The following is a 19,657-nucleotide window of genomic DNA, read 5'->3' as shown; positions in this document are numbered from 1 at the left end:
TAAAGCATAATTTTGTACGCTTTTGTATGTTTTAAGTATGTATGTGTTTCTGCATTTGCTGCACTCTCCTCTTAGTTGCTGGAGGAGAGGCAAGAGCAAACAGTGGGAAGAGGTGAGGAGAGACGTTTCTCTCTTCGGTTAGTGGTAATAAGTAATCTTCAACTGTCAGCTTCTCTCTTGCCATAGATCCTTTGGTACAAAGTAGGAACCTACAAGAACAAGAGAGGTCTGACTGCTTTTACAAGAAAGAATTTGAGGAGGTAACCGGTACTGCATTTCAAGTGATACAGGGGAGAGAAACAATATTTTTCTGACTTATTTTTAGCACCTTAGAGCCAGATTTTTCAATTGCTATAAATGAGCATTGTGTTCTTGCTTGGGCTAAAGTTATTTGACTGAAAGCAGCAAGTAAGTATGCGACACAAACCATGAAGTGCTAAATTCTAAAAAGATAATATTTTTATAATTTCTTTTTTTTCTTTCAGGGAAATCTGATGAACCAAATTGTGATTGTGACCAGTTTCATTGCGCTAATGGGAAGTGCATTCCAGAAAGTTGGAAATGTAATAATATGGACGAATGTGGAGACAACTCGGACGAAGAAATCTGTGCCAAAGCTAATCCTCCGACAGCTTCTTCCTTTCAACCTTGTGCCTGCAATCAGTTCCAGTGTCTTTCTCGCTTCACCAAGCTTTACACTTGCCTTCCAGAGTCTTTAAAATGTGATGGTAACATTGATTGTCTTGACCTAGGAGATGAAATAGACTGTGATGTGCCAACATGTGGGCAGTGGTTAAAATACTTTTATGGTACTTTCAGTTCTCCTAACTATCCTGACTTCTATCCACCTGGAAGCAACTGCACCTGGCTGATAGACACTGGTGACCATCGCAAAGTAATTTTGCGATTCACTGATTTTAAACTTGATGGTACAGGTTATGGAGACTATGTCAAAATATATGATGGATTAGAGGAGAATCCACGGAGGCTGTTGCGTGTGCTAACAGCATTTGACTCTCATGCTCCCCTCACAGTTGTTTCATCCTCAGGACAGATAAGAGTGCATTTTTGTGCTGACAAAGTGAATGCTGCAAGAGGATTCAATGCCACCTATCAAGTAGATGGCTTCTGTTTGCCATGGGAAATTCCATGTGGTGGAAATTGGGGTTGCTACACAGAGCAGCAACGCTGTGATGGCTACTGGCACTGTCCAAATGGAAGGGATGAAACCAACTGCACCATGTGCCAAAGAGATGAGTTTCCCTGCTCTCGAAATGGTGTTTGCTACCCTCGTTCAGATCGCTGCAACTACCAGAATCATTGCCCTAATGGTTCAGATGAAAAAAATTGTTTCTTCTGTCAGCCAGGAAATTTTCATTGTAAAAATAACCGCTGTGTGTTTGAGAGCTGGGTTTGTGATTCTCAAGATGACTGTGGTGATGGCAGTGATGAAGAGAATTGCCCAGTCATTGTGCCCACTAGAGTGATAACTGCAGCTGTCATTGGGAGTCTTATTTGCGGATTGCTGCTTGTCATTGCACTGGGATGTACTTGTAAATTGTACTCACTCAGGATGTTTGAGCGAAGGTAAGTAGAACAGATGGCCTCAAGAACTTAAACTTTTAAAATATTTTCATATCTTTTATTGTTATACTTGAAACATAAACTTGAAACTTACTGACATACAATTATTGTTGCATGTGATTTCTAAAGGCGTTGTTCGTTCTTCTTCTTCTTCAACAGTAAAAAGAGGTTAGTTAATCACAGAATCATAGAATATGTCAAGTTGGAAAGGACCCATAAGGATCATCAAGTCTAACTCCCTGCTCCTCGCAGGACTACCTAAAACTAAACCATATGGCTAAGAGCGTCGTCCAGATGCTCCTTGTACTCTGACAGGCTTGGCGCTGTGACCACTTCCCTGGGAAGTCTGTTCCGGTGACCAACCACCCTCTCAGTGAAGGAAAGGGGATAGAAGTATTCTGATCACTTAACTATTGAGAGTTAAGCTTTCAGATGTTGTTACCAAAAAGAAAGTGTGCAAAAGCTGCATTTCTGCAATTAAATATCTCAGTTCTGTATTTAGTAGCATGTTTCTTCTATTGTAGACTATCTCATAACAGGACTACATGTTCTTCAATTTTTGTAAAATAATCTAAGCATCTCTCATGGTGCCTTTTATATTTAGGCCCCCCCTCCTTTTTTTTTTTTAAGGCATTTATTGTTGGGTTGGTTTTGTTGTTCTTTTCTCAGCTGGACAGAGCCATTGGAATGACTGCAAGGACTTACTATATATTCTTTGTCAATTAAGCTTCATCTGCTGAAATTTATTATTTCAGATTATAATAGTCTAATGTAGTTTTATTCATATATATATATATATACACACATCATAGTCTTATGTATTATGAAATTTCTTTTCTCTTTGAAAGATCATTCGAAACTCATTTGTCAAGGGTTGAGGCTGAACTGTTAAGAAGAGAAGCTCCTCCATCCTACGGACAGTTGATTGCCCAGGGTTTAATTCCACCAGTTGAAGATTTTCCTGTTTGTTCACCAAATCAGGTAAAATTCCAAAATAGCAGGCAGACCACTTAAAATTTAAGGAGACTGAAATAAAGATATTTTAACTTTCATCTGCATTTTTTTGTTCTATAGCATTTCCTTTTCTTCCTTTCAGGTCAATACTATTATACTAAGGATTAGCCATTGGACAAAATCATGATAATGTAGCACCACACAGTTTTCTTTGCAGGCTTTTTTTCTTGTTAATGAATGCCAGTCGTGCACACTGTAGAATCCCTCTTGCATGAAAAGTAATAGATTGGTAGATCAAGTTGTATGATCTGTATTGATGTGGTTGTGTAAGTTAAGATTGCAAGATAGCACTTCAAAATTTGGGAAAGAAGAATTGGGACTTCTAATGCAAAATGGTAGTTCATATCCACTGTGCATATGTGTTCAGGTACGATTATGCCCACTATGCATAGAAAAGATGATGGCAAAGGCAAGGCTGTGATATCATATAAAATTAACAGGAATGAGTAACAAAGTAAAAGCTAGTAAATGGCAGATAATAGTGTCTAGCCATCTTGATTCTCAGATGGATCATTAGCACAATACTTATTTGGCTGATGAATGAATTTCTGTCAAAACAACTTTTTAATTTAAAAAAAATTGGCTTTCAGTTATAATGCTCTTTTGTGAAAGAGAAGAAAAGTCTCAGTCTAAGAATCCTGCTGTGGTGCTGTATTAGAGTTGGCATTAACTTGTATTATGTGTTGCAGTTAATACAGCAAAGTTTACTGTTAGCTAATATTGCTGAGCATGTAAGAAAAATAGTTACAAGACCATAAGAAGGGGAATTTTTTTCTTATTTTGAACAGAACTGATTTCATTACACTTATTCTGCCATACATTTCACTTATTCTTTCATGCATACATGTTCACAAGCAGCAGCTGTGATCCATCACAAAGGATTTTGCAGAGGAAAATAAGTTGCAATTTGCATGAGAAACTTTGAAAACATATCAGAAAGAAGACATTGTGAAGATTTTTCAGTAGCTAAATTGGCACTAAACTCATTAATGAGCTTATTAATGAATGCCTGTAATGAACACTGTAGAATCCCTCGTTCTTGTTGGATGGGTTATCGTGGTTATAATAAAGATCAGTATGTTTCTGTTTAAAAACAATTCTGTACTTTTACAAATTTGGCTTGCTGTCCTCTTTTCCAAAATTAAGCTTCACCAGTTTGTGATGCAGCTATGCTCACAAGCCTCTTGAGGTAGGGTTAGCTCAAGAAAGTCTGTTAAGACAGTGCAGTTGTCAATGCCCAGATGTGTAAGTCCTCTAGTACAGATAACTTGGACCAAACCAATGGTTCCTGCACATCCCTACCCTGTACAGGACATTTCAGGTTTGGTGCACATGAACGCGTTTAGGAACCATTATGATTTTCAGACAAACTTAGCTTGCTCAGACCCATTTTTCGTCATGAACCCCCACAAAAGTGGCCTAAAGATCTTGGTTTTTACTAAAATGAAATCTCCTGATAGAGACGACAGTTCTGGAAAACCCACACATGTAGTGGCTGCAGTCAGAGATTGGTACTGGAGCTTTTAAAAAGCTGTGCAATTATTGAATATCTTTAGTTTAACTTAAATTGAATTAACCAGTGTTGCTTTGGATATATTTTAAATTATTTTTCAGAACTAAAATATAATGGAATTTGAAAGACTTACTGAAAGAGGCAATCTTTTGTAATGACACATAACAAAATGTAGTTGCTTCATAGTCTTTCTGTGTAACCATGATTTCACACTCCATAAAAATACTGATGCATGTACAATAGTTTTGAACAAAGAAAGAGCGTTAGTGAATTCCCATTATGAAGACCAGTATTTCAGATAAGACTTGTGGCCTTGAAAGCTTAAGTAGCTATACTGAGAAATTAAATAGCATAAAAATAAGGAATAGTAGGGGGCAAGCTGTCACCTTCAAAAATAATGAGAAAGTAATTCTAGAGCATTGATGCTTCCATGATAAAAATTTTTACTCTTATTTAATCCAGGAAGTTGCATTGTTTAAAAAACTTGTTTTTCAGAGGAGAGAACATCAGTAAGAGTAAAAGCTTAAGAGGCAATGTAAATTGAATTCTATAAATTAGAAAGCTCAAATTAAATTTTTAATATGGTTAAGTGTTGGGGGGAGGCAGTCGGTATTAAGTCGGGATGTTTCAGCTTGCTTTGTTTTGAGCAATATGTACATCTTAAGATTGCAAATCTGTGTAGGACTGAAGATACCTAGTCGAGGTTTCCTAGAAGTTAGTAGTCTCAAGCTAGAGGAATCTTGGTTGTTCTGATTTGTATGTAATGCTTTCCACCTAAAACTGATACGTGCCTTCAGAGCTGGATTTTCAAGGATGGGTAGCAGTCTCTCCAGTAGTTTTTGAAAGTAAGGCTACTGAACATATGTGTTTATATGCTTGAATTCAAATACCATTCTATGAACTATTGGAAGGGAAGAGGTAGGTTGTGCGTGAAGTATTGTTCGGATGCTGTGCTGTGTATGCCCTGTGGTGTCTGAAGGATTGTGGAAGGGAGCCGAAGGTGAGAGCATAAGAACACTGAAGTTTAGTGTTTGTAAACAAAGTGAGATATATGCATATATGTTAAGTGTTTAATTGGGGGGGAAAAAAAGGCTATTCTGAAGAACAGTCTATATTTTTGCCATAATCTTCATTAAAAGATGCGAATATGGACTTTATCCTGTAATTCATCAGTGAATATTTTCAGAATCGGGGGCATCTGGCAGATCTTCTACCCTAGTATTTGAGAATTGAGCTACTTAGCTGAGGCGCTGTTTTCTGTAAGTTTGAGTAAGGGACCCCCAAGTTAAAGGTGTTAATATGTTTGTGTTACCTTACAATTTAAAAGTTATACAAGGTTTTAAGCAGAAAAATGCAGGCATGTGTTGTTCTATGGCTGAATGACTAGAAAATGTATACTGAATTTGGGAAATGTATGGTTTAGAACACATAAGATAATTTTAATTAAACAGAAGCGTTAAAGCATTTTGAAACTGGAATTAACTGATTATGCCAGAATGGGAAAAAAATCAAACTACAAGCCTCTGCTAGAGAGGCTATTTAATTGAGTCTCTATTCTAGGCAGCCTCATGGTAGTGGATAAGGAAAGGTCACCTCTGTTAAATCTTTCTGGAAGATTTCATTTTTAAATCCTAAACTTTTTGAGACATGTTTCTATGTACCGTACTCTAAAATCCACAGTGACTACTTTTATCTTTGTGGTAAGATTGTATGTAACAGATCTTGCATACCTGCTGTACTGGGTCTGCACTGGGTCTGTACGTGTACTTTTCTGTAATCAGTGTTCCATATCCAGGTTATAGTGCCTTGGTTTTCACTTTGCCTTTATTTAGAGGTCCTTGATGTTGGCAGAAATGTACCTCTTTTATTCCCCTTTTCCTTCCATATATATTTCCGCTTAATTTCCCTGTTCTTAATGTTTTTTCCTCAAGAGAATCTAGACTTTTTTTTCATGCCTGCTTTGTTTTTAAAATAGCCTATTGCTACATACACCAGATCCTTAATATTAAAGATGCAACATTTTTTAATATTTAAGACTCTACATTTAACTTTGTGGTTATATGCCATTTTACACAAGAGTTGTCATTCTTCTTTTGTTAGAACAACGTACTGTCAACACTTGATTGTTTCTTGTCTTCTCATTTAGGCTTCAGTTCTGGAAAACCTGAGACTGGCAGTACGATCTCAGCTTGGATTTACCTCAATCAGACTTCCTATTGCTGGCAGATCAAGTAACATTTGGAATAGAATTTTTAATTTTGCAAGGTCACGTCATTCTGGATCATTGGCATTGGTCTCAGCGGATGGAGATGATGTTGCCAGCCAAAGTACTAGTAGAGAAGCTGAAAGAAATAATACTCACAGAAGTCTGTTTTCAGTTGAATCTGATGATACAGACACAGAAAATGAAAGAAGAGACACAGCAGGAGCAGTTGGTGGTGTTGCTGCCACCTTGCCTCAGAAGGTCCCACCTGCAACAGCAATAGAAGCAACAGTTGGAGCGTGTGGGAGTTCCTCTGCTCAGAGCGGCAGTAGTGGTAACACGGATAGTGGAAGAGAAGTGACGAGTGTAGAGCCCCCAAGCACAAGTCCCGCACGTCACCAGCTCACTAGTGCGCTAAGTCGTATGACTCAAGGCTTACGCTGGGTACGCTTTACTTTAGGGAGATCAAGCTCAGTGAATCAGAACCAAAGTCCTTTGAGACAGCTTGATAATGGGGTAAGTGGAAGAGAAGAGGATGATGATGTTGAAATGTTAATTCCAGTCTCTGATGTAGCATCAGACTTTGACATGAATGACTGTTCAAGACCTCTACTTGATCTCAGCTCAGATCAAGGACCAGGGCTTAGACAGCCTTACAGTGCAACACATCACGGTGTAAGGTCATGCAGTCGAGATGGCCCTTGTGAGAGCTGTGGCATCGTACACACTGCCCAGATACCTGACACTTGCTTAGAAGCAACAGTGAAAAATGAAACTAGTGATGATGAGGCATTATTACTCTGCTAGGTACGGATTGTTTAGGAAAGATTGTGTACAAGTTGGAGCAATATCTGTCATTGTTTTGTACTTCACAGTTAAAAACTAGTTTTTAGTTTTAAAAAATCCAGAACAACATTATGTTAAAACTATTTTAGCCTGTGTGGTTGATTAAATATTTCTTATACTGGATAAGGTTATGGAACTATTAAGAGTGAACATTTTAATGGCTCTGAATACATGATGTGTGTATCCAGTATAATCTGATTACTCTTTAAACTGAAGTTATCCCAGTTAGTTTCAAATTTAGTTTATCCTGGTACTGTAGTTCAAACCACAAACATGGCTGCTCAAGACTTATTTGGCTGCCTGTTTAACCCCATATTAACAGGTGAATTTGTACAGAATTATTTTCCTTTAGGAATTGACTCTGTTGTATTATTGCCAACATACTTGTAACTTAATATACTAAATACTGGTAAGGATTGTAAATGTAAAATATGTACTTTTCTTTGAATTTATACAACACTTTGTCTAAATATTCTTGAATTTCATCATAATGTGAACTTATTTAAAGGGAGGAGAAATTTTCTGGAGCATTCTTTTTCTTTCAGAAGTACAAAATGCAATGATTTGTGAAATTTAGATATAATAGATAAACTGATGGCAAAAGCTTTTATAGCACTGACTTTCCTAAACTGCAATCTAATATGGTACAGCCAAATAGTATGTAAAATCCCCAGTCATTAGTCTTTTCGATTTGAAGTAAAAAAGGGCCGAAGATATTACAATATGTGTTAGTTCTTTAAATATCCAATATGTACAAATACACTACAGAGTAAGTTCCAACTGGTAATAGATCTTTCCCTGATACTGTAAGGTATAAAGCTTGTTTGGACTCAAGGGATTTGCACTAAAATCATATTAAAAGTCTCTAATGAGCTTAGTGCACAAGCACTATCACTTTAAGTACTATTATTGTCTAATATTGCAATGGCTATATATTTCCATGGCTCTTTTCTTGGGGTGTTGCATTTTTGTTGCAATTGAATTTGCTTTACTAATTCCCTATTTATTCGTTGTATTTAAAAACTGGTTTACTCAGTTGCAGACTGGTTGTTTTAAAAAAAAAAAAAAAAGAAATCCCTTTTAGTGTATTCTTTAACGATATTTCATGTTGGAGCAAACAGATCAGTGGAAAAAAAGCTCATAAATTCCAATTTTGTGATAAGCAGGCTAATATGTGGCTACTAGCGTGACAACAAGAATCTACACCTTTTAAAAACAAAAATGTCAACTACTGTTTTATTTATTCTTTGCCAGTCTGTTTTTAGTAGGCTTAAAGATCCAGTATGAAATGTATTTGTGTGTGATTGTATGCTATTTATTAAATTTTAAATACTTTGTTGAATGTCATTTTAAAGCATGTTTAAAGTCTTGTGCATTTCTGTCGTGTTATGCTGTCAGGCAGAACTGACTAAAATGTTTTAATATGTATCAAAATTAAATTGAACTTTTGTTATGTTTTTGAGGTACTTTTAAAGATAAATCCAAGGTCTGTCTGGCTTTTTATTTTATTTTTTTAAAATCCTCATCTCTGAAGTACAAATCACATGCAGAAGAAACAAATAATTGTATTGATTCCAAAGTGTATATATCTTCTCCCTCTTCTCTTCATTCACAGACACTGGGATGAGAAAAATAAACAATTTTACCATCTGGTTGATTTTATTCATGAGAGTTAGCAGGTAAATTCTGAGTTCAGGACACGGTTATGTAGATTTGTGCTTTTGAGGAACCTTATGTGCAATACAGTTGTAAAAGATTTTATTATAATGACCCATGCGGTTTCAAGTTTCAGAACAGATCACATCACACTGGTACCAGATCAGGTACAGATTGGCCCATAATTACACATACTCGAGTAAAAGTCATCAATGGCCATTTTTATTCACATTGAATAATATCTAAATCTGTGGGTAATCTTTAGTCCGATTTCAGTGGCATTGCTTATAGAGCAGGCAACTTTGCAATATGAACATGGTAACACACCCTAAAATATATGTGAACAGTATGTCCTGGTATAAAATACTGGGTTTTTAAACCTTCCTAACTAATTGTCATTAGAAAGTGGTTATGGAAATGTTTGTCCCCGAGGCAGATACGTTTTGAAGAAGGAGTCTTCACAGAACACCTTCAGTGTTAAACACAGACATAGTGATCTAAATTTGTTCCATTAGATGCCCCAAATAGCATGTACCTACGGACTCCATATTGCAGGTGTAAAAAGAACACAATGTTTGATTTTGCTTTAGAGGAGAAATGCTACACATTTAACTGAGAAGTTGCATTTGATTGAGAATTTGGAAAATTGTAAATAAAATTCATATTTGTATGAGGCTAATTTGTTGCAGTGATTTTTTTCTTAGCGATTTTAAATAGTGATCAATTTTTCTTTTGATTAATGTATTAGTGATTGGGGGGGGTTGTTGTTGTTTTGTTTTTACTGAGACTTCTGTTAAGTCATATTACTTCATTTCTTTTTATTCTGGAGAACTTGAATTAGTGTTTTGTTTCAATGATTCTTCATTTAGCTGTAGTACAATGCTAGGGCATTTTGAACAAAAGTCAGAATGATTCACTGTGGAATTATCTTATTTTCTGTAATAAATCACTTTCATCTGAAAGCTTTGAAGAATGTAGGTTATTGTGAGGCGAGTTTTCTCCTCATGTAAAGCTTTCTAAGCATGGAAGGAGTTTGTCGTTGTTCCTTTTCACATATCACACTTTTCTTGTCGTTTGATTTGCATTGAAACATTAAGGGGGCTGACTGAGCTTCTGATGCTGCAAGGGCTTGTTTTGTTTCCAAAGTAAAGCCCGTTTTCAGTAGAAGTTCAGCAAGTATTGCTGATAACTCTTCTTTCAAAACAGGTTCCCAGAGAGGATGCTGAAATTAGTTACAATATCTTGTGTTCCACTTCTATCCAAATGCCAAAGCAAGAACTTGTGGCAAAGCTTGGATTTGGTCTAGGGAAATCACAGTTCAAGTTTGGGACACAAATACTTTTTCAGTGAGTCTTTACATTAAATACTCACTGCAGATCAAAGTTAATCACAACTTTCCCTGTTGGGGTGGAGTTTTGCTTCCTTTCTGAAAAGTGAATGTTTACTGGCCTGTTTCATTCTCCTGCAGCTATTCAACTGCTGCAGTTGTCCTGAGGAAGTATGGCACATTTCCCGTAAATCTTGTTTTAAGTTAACAGCTTTAATCTTCCTGCAGTTGTGATGAGGCTTTTTGTGGGGTGTGTTCTGTTGGTTTGTGAGGTTTTTTTGGCTGTATCTCTTTTATTCTTCACCTGTGTGTTTCCGAAAATAAGCAGTTGGTAACTGAACTCCTCCAGGACATCAGCTACAATTCAATTGCCCAAAATGGGGTATGTTCTGAAAGGACAAGAGAGAAGTCTGTCTTGTCCCTTTGTGAAGTCACTGAAAGTATGGAGAGGTAAGCAGATCGACAGCTAAAACTCTTTCCCTTCTATCCTTTTTTGGGATTTGACTACTTGTAGTTAGCTTCCCTGCATCAAAGTAAATTAAAATCCATAATTATTGGACTTGATATCGAGAAGTTTTATAGCACAACATGCCTTTCATGCCAATATATTTGTACAGTTGGGGCTTCCATTCACATCTAGTACCACACTATGGTCTATCTGGTGAATAGTAACTTGGGGGAAGAGAATGTAGTGTTCACTAAATTAACGTATTATCTAACAATTCTGGTAGACAAGACTTCCTCCATCACTGATGGAGGAAATGAGAGAAGTAGCTCTATAAGCAATCTAGGTTAGTGATTCCTAATCGCGCTTTGAGAAAGGCATTTGGGGAAAGCCAGCATTAACAAAATGTAGCTAATCTTTGTGAATATCCAGGCACAAATTAATGTTTCTAATATTCCCACACACACCCCAAAATCTAGCAGAAGAGTTTAGCTTTCAGCATTAGTTCCTCCTTGTGACCAAGTTGCATCATATTATCAAAATACCAAAGAAAAGATACAATCTGAAATACTTAACTTGCATTCATTTTGAAAGATTATTCCACATTGCAGTCACCCTGTATGCTGTTTGTGCAGGAAGGAAAGGGATGGAACACAGGAGGCAAAAAAAAAATGAAGATGAAAAGATGAGTCACTGTATTTTGAATTTGATGGGAGACTTGTAATAAAATGGACTAGAAACTCTAAAGGAATATAATTATAATCTATTACATTGCACAAAGGATTTTTTTTTTTTTTTGACATGAGCAATTGTAGGAGATCCCCCCCAAAAAAGTCAGAATGGGTAGGGCATGTCAAATCAGGAATGTGTAAGAGAAGGAAAGGAGGAGTTCTGGTTCAGGGTGTGCTTCCTACAAATAAGAATGGTTTCTTACACAAAATGTAAAGGACAAAGGAATAAGCTTGTTTTAAGGAATAAGGAAAAGATCCCTGAAATAAGGATACGTTGTAGATATTACCTAACAGGGGCAGGTATCCGAATCCAGAGCAGAAATCTCAGATTTTTGTCCCAGCATTGTTGACTTGTGGCATTACAGAGGTAAGGCAGAATAATTAGTAGAATTGCATTTGTACCTTTGCAACCAAATAGTCATGCATCTAAAGGTATGCCAACAGAAATGCAGAAATAATTTTTAGCTGCTTCTCCAGGTGTAGAAAACTGAGCAAGAACAATTGGTAAAATCTATTGTTTTAAACCTGTCGTCTTTCCTATGGTCAGTTAAGAAGCACCTTTGACAGCCTCAGTTAGAGGAAGTGGTTCTGGTGCACCAGATGAGAAACAAAGGCAGGAGCAATATAGAGGATAGTGAGGAAGGTCATAAACAGACATCTTATTTCTGCAGTGGGATGGCAAGGAACAGAGGTGTTCAGTTTTGTTCTCTCTTGCCTGGTATGTTGGGCAGCAATTATAATGCTGACTTCACGCTCCTTCAAAAAAAGAGATGTATAGTTTGAGAATTGGCCAAAACAATATAAATAATATTTTGCAGTGTTTTTCTGGATAATGTATTAGTAAAAATAACAATTTCCAAAGGAAGCTAATCTCTGTGCTTTTGTGGTCATGTTTCTTGGAGTTTGGAAAAATCCCACCTATGAACTGGCTTGCTTTGGCTGAGATTTATCCACCAGGAAGCAACTGACAGATCTGATGAGTCTGTTTTTCCCAGAACATCCTGAGACCTAGAACTTCAATGCCTGAACTTGAACTGCCTTTGTGGTCTCACAGATTTTTAGAAGGTGGCCATTTGTTGGACCCTTATTAAGCCACTGTGGGAAATGAATAGTGGAAAGAGCGTAGTAGTAGGGTTTCTTAGATGCTCCTTTGCTGGGTTCCTGATCTTTCTTTTCTCTTCCTTGGTTGTGCTGTCTGTGGTCTATGATTTGTGTTGAGCAAGTTCAAGGAGCAAAAGGCACTTAGCCTCATGAAAATGAGAGAACAGTCGCTACTTATTGTTACTTTAAAAAGTAGGATGGTCTTCAGCACATGCAACAGCTTTGGCTGCCTTCCTTCGTGTCACAGATGTGGGGCCCAAGGTGCTAATGGGATGCAGCATCACTTCCAAAGTATTTGGGGAAAGACTGGCACTAGAAGCTTGGATGTGGCCCAGTACTTACACTAAGGAGAGCATATTTAGAACTGTACAGATGACGTGGAACTACAGGATTCAACTCCTTTAATCATCTTTTTTTAGCCTTGTTTTATTACAGGAAACCAATAGGGTGTACTTGCTAGTTTTGGAAAGCATTTACAACTGAAGAAGCCTTTAGAGATTAGATTTTAAAACAGCACCGCTTGTTTGTGTCTGCAAATCTGTCTCTTGAAAGTAGCACCAGATTGCTCAGAAAACTAGTTGTGAAGTTTTGACAAGCGGCACCTGACTGTTCTCACAATTGTGAAGACTTTCCAGGTGCAATTACATGTAGACCATCTGATTTTACTGAATAAGTATTAAATTCCCACTGCAGAAGAGAGGGGTGTGAAAGTAAATCCCAGGTGAACAGGCGTTACGGATTCTTTATAGGAATCACAGAGAAATGCCTACTGAGTATTCAAAGGCCTTCTGACTTTCTGAATATGGGAAAAGATAACCATTCGTTCCCTTCTGCAAATCCAGAGTTCACCTCAAACTGACACATCTTTACATTGATTCTCCAAAGCCAAGTGCTTTATCCAGCTTTACTGAAAGTCAGTGGTATCCTTTCTGTTAATTTTCTTGGGTTGAAAATCTGGTTCATGATCCAGTCTTTCTTCCTTGGAGGAAAGTTGTCAAAAATGGAAAATACGATTAATAACGCATCTTCATTAGCTGAGCTTTCTCCCCACTGCTTATCATCAGTCTCTAGTTTCCTTCACAAAAGATCTTTACTGTTTGTCCAAAAGGCTTTTTGTTTGCATCTCCTGCATTTTGAGATGCATCTCTGCCTCACCAACTTTTAATTGAAGCTTAATGGCAGTAAGAATCCTTGATTTAAGAAAAAGCTAAAGACTGAGTGATGATAGAAGGGCTTTTCAGAAATAGCATACGGTAGGAAGGATGTGGAAATGGAAGAAAAGGGAGGATAAGAGTAAGATGGGATAATTACGGCAGAAGATAGAAATTAATAACATTTTATGCTGGGAGGTAGCAGTTAAAGGTTCCAGGGAGAGGTGGGCAAGTGCATGTGTCTGAGGACTTTAAACTGTGTCTTCATTATAATGACTTTTAGAAGATGTCGTCAAGGTCTTCTGAATGTTCCAAACTTCAATCGTCCATTTCTTGCAAACCTGTTCCTTGATTTGCTGAATTATTTTATTTTGGTAAATAATAGATGTGGATGGGGTTTTCTTCAGGGTTCTTCATCTTAAAATTAAATCAGTTAAGTTAATCATTAGGTTACTGAGAAATCTCTTTGATCATACTTCTGTGATAGCTACATTAAACAAGCCATTCCAATGTTTAGACTTCCAGGATTATTTGCTTTGCTGCAGACAACAAAAGCATTAGCATAAGATTCAAGTTCAGGGTTGCATTTGATGACTTTCTGCAATGTCTCTCAAACCATTGAACTACTATGTAATATTTTAGGACGAGTAAATGTTTCTTAACAGGAAACTCCTCTGCACAGTTGTTGCAGTTTAAGCCCAGCTGGCAGCTAAGCACCATGCAGCCGCTTGCTCACTCCCCCTCAGCAGGATGGGGGAGAGAATTGGAAGGGTAGAAGTGAGAAAACTCGTGGGTTGAGAGAAAGACAGTTTAATAGGTAAAGCAAAAGCCATGCACTTAGGCAAAGCAAAACAAGGAATTCATTCACTCCTTCCCATGGGCAGGCAGGTGTTCAGCCATCTCCAGGAAAGCAGGGCTCCATCACGTCTAACGGTTACTTGGGAAGACAAACGCCATCACTCCGAACATTCCTCCCTTCCTTCTTCTTCCCCAGCTTTATATGCTGAGCATGATGCCATATGGTCTGGAATGTCCCTTTGGTCAGTTGGGGTCAGCTGTCCCAGCTGTGTCCCCTCCCAGCTTCTTGTGCACCCCCAGCCTACTCACTGGTGGGGTGGGGTGAGGAGCAGAAGAGGCCTTGACTCTGTGTAAGTGCTGCTCAGCAGGAACTAAAACATCCCTGTGCTATCAACACTGTTTTCAGCATAAATCCAAAACACAGCCCCATACTAGCTACTGTGAAGAGAATTAACTCTCTCCCAGCTGAAACCAGTACAACCTTTGCAGAGTCAGGCACTGATTACAGAACAAAGATTTGTTTTAAATCGTGCAAAGAGAAGGATAAAAAGAGTAAAATGTTCTGTGGGTGAAGGTTACAAAGCCAATTAGGAGCCAGAAGCCGTGTTGCAGCAGCAACACGTATTCAGTGATCACTAAGAATATGGGGCCAGTTGTCTTCTCACAACATTATAAGGATTATTTCTGTCCCACAGGTGGTATTTCAGGCCATTCTTTCCAGGAACAGCTGAGCTGTGAAATATCAAATCTTTACCAAATGTACATAAATGCAGTTGATGTGAGATTATTTTGTTGGTCCAAATAGACTAAATAAAAGGACTGCTTAGACAGAATGTCATTATCTACCAATAACCTATTTAATGTGTTCAAAACCACCTGTGGGATAAATTCAGTTTTCCTAGGCACAGCATTATAAGACCTAACACTCAATTACCTTGCCATTTTGTGGGACCTGCAGCTCTGAGTTGGGCATGAAGTTACAGGTAGGAAGGTTTAGGCACTTAAGAGTAGGATCCACAAAGTCTAAATTAGCCAGGAGGAAATCAGAGGAGGGGAAACAGAGCTCAAGCCTGATGCCCTTCAGAAACAGAACAGGATTTTCAGCTGTGCTACTCTTCATGCATTTAGGTGTCAAAGTCATGTCAGCTCTTTCCTTTGCAACACACAAAAAAGGAAACTGAATACCCTGGTGCTTACCAATAGTCTGCTGTGATGTGGCAGGCCTGCCTTCAACACTCCCTCTGCCCAATTCAGGGGAATGATTTGAGCAGGAACAGTTTACCACTGCCAGTAGCCCAAGAGCATACTTGGAGGTCATTATCTAGGTCTGCCATGTAGAAACTCATTTCGTAGAAATAACTAAATATTCATTGGCCAGGGAGAAATGGTAAGAAAGTGACTAGTTTAGGTTGGCAGTTTTGGCACCGAACTGGGAGATTCAGGGTGAAGCCTCTTTGCCAATAAATACTGAATAATTTGTTGATGCTGTTCCACGTGAAATCATTAAATACCTATTGGGGCAGGCATATGAACTTGCCTGCTGCACCCCATGTGACTGCACATGATCGAATGAACCTCTTTCTTTGCCACCCCCTCTCCTCACTTAACAAAGGTCACTTGATTTATACAAAGTGAAACTTTTGCACCTGAGACACACTCGTCTCAGATCCCTGGCAGTCCAGCTATTCAGGTGCCCATCTGCACGGTGGCAGAAATGGGTTCACTGCCTCAGCAGCAGCAGAGATTCAAAGTATAGCCCCGTTACCCCATTTCAGTGCCCACCTGGACCTCTTCCGTCCTCATGCTCTAACGTTCACAATTCCTGTCTTAGAGCACCATAGTTTGACTTTCCTTCTGTGTCTTTATTCCACAGCTCTTCATCTGAATAATCGTATTGCTGAAACTCAACTGTTCCTGGCTCATCAATGTCATCGTAATTAGTGAGCCAGAGTTCTTGCCTGAATTCCCATCGCGGTACCTTGACCCTTGTCTTTTTACTGGCTTTAAATGCAGCAGACGTGGTAGATGCAGGTTGCCCTTTCCTGCCCGTTCAGCACCACACAGCTGCCCCGGGAGCCTTGGGGCATTTCACTTTGTTGTTCTCATTCTTTGCGCTGCTTTTCCAAACGAGTTTTGACCTTTTCTGTTGCTGTGTGCTGTGATAAATCCCGGTGGGTCTCTGTCCCACCGCACGAGGGTGAGGCATGAGACAAGGCAATTTGGGATGAGCAGATACAAAGGCAAACTTCTGGTACTGCTCTCCTACCCATTGGGAGAGAAGAAACAAAGGTGACATGCTGATGGGAAGGTGAGCATTTTCCAAATCTAGTGTCATCCGTCTAAGCGTCTTTTCGATAGCCAATGTGTGCACCCTCTCACAGCCCTCAGAGACAATATTCCGCCTTCTGAAACCATCATCGCAGAACTGGAAGAGGTCGAGGGGATGAAGATGCTGGTGCTCAGCAGATTCAGGGACACGGCTGAGCAGTGCCGAGCACGCAAAGCCCTGGTTACTGGAGGAGAGAAGCAGGAAGAGCCCATAGAAGCAGGTGCCTCTGGGATGGTGTAGAGCAGGTCTTTCCTCTTCTGCTCCAAGCTTTTAGCTCGTTTTCGACCCGTCTTAATTTTACTTTCCCTCCTCTTTTTCGAGGTCTATATGCCGAAACGCACAAGCCGCCTCTCCCAGCCTCGGTCACGCCAGCCCTGGACGAAACCCGCCGCAGAAGCCTCGACCTCCCCGTTCCCCCGGCCCTCGCTGCCCAGCGGCGGGCTCCGCCGCCCCGGCCCTCGGCAAGGGGCCGTGCTCGGCCGGGGGAGGCGCGAGGGGCCGGGCCCAGCCCGGCGCTGCCGGCGGGGTCGGCGGTTGCTGCCTGCGCGGGCCGGGGCCGGGGCCGGGGCCGGGGCCGGGGCCGGGCCGGGCCGGGCCGGGCGGGGCCGCCGGCGGTTGTGCGGGCAACAGTGCGGGGGGCAGCGGGGCGCGGCCGGCCCAGTGCGCCGGGCGGGGCCGCGGGGCGCAGATGGCGCAAGGAAACAGCTACCGGAGGATGATTTTCACGTGGTCCTTCGACAGCGGCCGCACGGCCCAGGCGCTGGAGCCGGCCGTAGACAGGGTGAGGAGGGGCCCGGGCAGCCTCCGGAAATCCCCGAGGGGCTTTCCCCCTCAGCCCGGTGTGCTGTCCAAGTGGTGGCATTGGCGGGGCAGGGAGAGCTGTGTTTGAGTCCTGAGGGTTGCGTGTCGCAGATCATCTTCTGAGAAACGGTTCAGGAGCAGTTCCTGATGGCCGGTGTCCTCCGGCAGTGGCTCGGTCCCATGGCAGTGGAGGGGCCCCTGCCATATCAGCCTGCGGAGGGTTCAGCTGCGGTGGCCATGACACTTGGACCACTGCTGCCCTGCACTCTCCCGGCCCCTCTGCATGGGCAGGACCCACAGGCTCCCCACACACGGCTGCAGGGACCTCGGGTCACCCTTGGGCTCCCTGACCACCTCTGTGGAAAGTTCAGGTCACCCTTGGGCTCCCTGGCCACCTCTGTGGCGAGCTTGGGTTACCCTCGGTTTCCTCAAACCCCATTGCAAAGAGCTTGGGTCACCCTTGGGTGTCACAAGTTGACTAGTGGCCACATTTTCAAAACAGCCCAGTGTGTTTCAAGCCCCAGGGTGTACAGGGCAGACTGGAGCGAGTGCCGTGAGAACCCAGCCGGACCCTCCTGAAAGCCTGGCCCTGCTTTCTCCAGGCAAAGAGAACTGGAACAGACAGGGCCTGAAGCCAGCTCTTTGCCACCAGCCTGCGTGCTGGCTCACCGCACACGCTGGGCATTGGTGCTTCACTGGGGGAGGTGGAGCTGCCAAGGGCAGTCTGTTTAAATAGCACTGTGTGGTGTGTGTCTAGGGCCATGTGGAGATAACCTGCTGCTCTGGGAGAAGGGTGGGCAGTGAAATACTCTCAGGCAAGAGCAACTTTCTGAGCTGAGGCCTCGCTTTCGCCTTCTAGGCTCCCATGCCGCCCCAAAACCTGGCTCAGCAGAGACTTTTGATCAAGGGGGGAAAAGTCGTGAACGACGACCACTCTGTGGTGGCTGATGTGTACGTGGAAGATGGAGTGGTGCAGCAGGTGGGACCGAACCTAAACCCTGAGCCACCCGCTGGACTTGTCGTGCTGGATGCGACCAACAAGCTGGTGATCCCTGGGGGCATCGACACTCATACACACATGCAGTTCCCTTTTATGGGTAGCAGGTCAAAAGATGACTTCTATACAGGAACAAAGGTGGGTGCACATATGTGTGTCTGTGTGTCCATCTGAGCTTTCTTAGAAAGTGATGCCTGCTGGTTATTCAATATTACTTCTAAAAGAGAGAATAGAGTGTGGATCAAGCGCAGGCACTTGTTACTGTCCCTTGGCTGGGACATTGTAATAACTGGTTGGGGTACTCAGAGGTCCACCTTCAACCAGTATGTTATTTGGGTTCCTTCAGAGACTTTTCTGGCTGTGGGTGGCAAGTGTTAAGCGCAGTCATTTACCCTGGCTGTCACTGTGCAGACTACAACTTGCACTGGTACATGCAACAAGCTTCATACTTTTCCGAGCAAAGGTTAACTGAAGCAACAGTTGAACTCCCCAGTGCATTGGGAGCACTTCTGTGGTAATCTGACCTTCTCCTCTGTTAGCATGGGGGAATGCAAGCTTTTCTTCTGTCATTCAGTTCTGTCCTTACTGTGTCTCTCAGTGAAAGTCCAGTTCAAATACACTTTCTAAAAGTTTCTCATTTCTCCCAGTTTTACACTTGGAGTGGTTTTTTTTCAGCTTTTTAGCTGATCTCATTACATTCCCTGCATTAGCAGTGTATCAATTACTAGTGTTAACGGTATTATGCATCATCTCCATACAGTAAAAATACTCATACAGAGCTCCGTAAAATTTATAAGGTACTTTTCTAAGAGCTTTGCTTTGCAGGCTGAAATCCTTTGCCCACAGAAGGGATTGCATTGCCCTACTTGGCTTGCCTGTTAGCCAGCATCCTCGGAGAGCCTGTTATATCCTGTCACACAACTATTAAGAATCTTTAAAGTTTGCAGTCCTGCTTAGATTGACCCTATTCTTTAACAGAAAATGTCATTTCTTGCTTGCCCCCATCATGTCATGAGAGTGCGAGTTAGATTGTTTGAGTGGTGTAATTGTACATTTCCATACTCTAACAAGGATTTGGCTTTTTTTAATGTTGAGCCCAGAGTACTGAAGGGAAGACTACAAGTGACCTGTACGCTATCCTTAAATTACTAGGCATATTTC

At 41.0% G+C, this 19,657-nt stretch overlaps 2 protein-coding genes across 2 annotated transcripts in view; both read left to right on the top strand.

The window, feature by feature from the left end:
* Positions 1–9,491, top strand: part of LRP12 (LDL receptor related protein 12) — a 53,641-nt gene extending 44,150 nt beyond the window's left edge. The window contains exons 5-7 of the mRNA XM_075495108.1: positions 486–1,587; positions 2,433–2,565; positions 6,258–9,491. Of these exons, the coding sequence (XP_075351223.1) occupies positions 486–1,587; positions 2,433–2,565; positions 6,258–7,121 (2,099 nt within the window). The 3' untranslated portion in view covers positions 7,122–9,491. The remainder of the gene's footprint in view (positions 1–485; positions 1,588–2,432; positions 2,566–6,257) is intronic.
* Positions 9,492–17,362: 7,871 nt separating this feature from the next.
* The window catches only part of DPYS (dihydropyrimidinase), a 33,483-nt gene continuing 31,188 nt past the window's right edge, over positions 17,363–19,657 (top strand). Inside the window, exons 1-2 of the mRNA XM_075495758.1 lie at positions 17,363–17,479; positions 18,359–18,634. Coding sequence (XP_075351873.1) covers positions 17,387–17,479; positions 18,359–18,634 — 369 coding nt within the window. The 5' untranslated portion in view covers positions 17,363–17,386. The remainder of the gene's footprint in view (positions 17,480–18,358; positions 18,635–19,657) is intronic.

This window comes from Mycteria americana, chromosome 2, assembly GCF_035582795.1.
Source record: "Mycteria americana isolate JAX WOST 10 ecotype Jacksonville Zoo and Gardens chromosome 2, USCA_MyAme_1.0, whole genome shotgun sequence".
NCBI classification, from domain to species: Eukaryota; Metazoa; Chordata; class Aves; order Ciconiiformes; family Ciconiidae; genus Mycteria; species Mycteria americana.
This window is presented reverse-complemented; position numbering and strand designations above follow the sequence as displayed.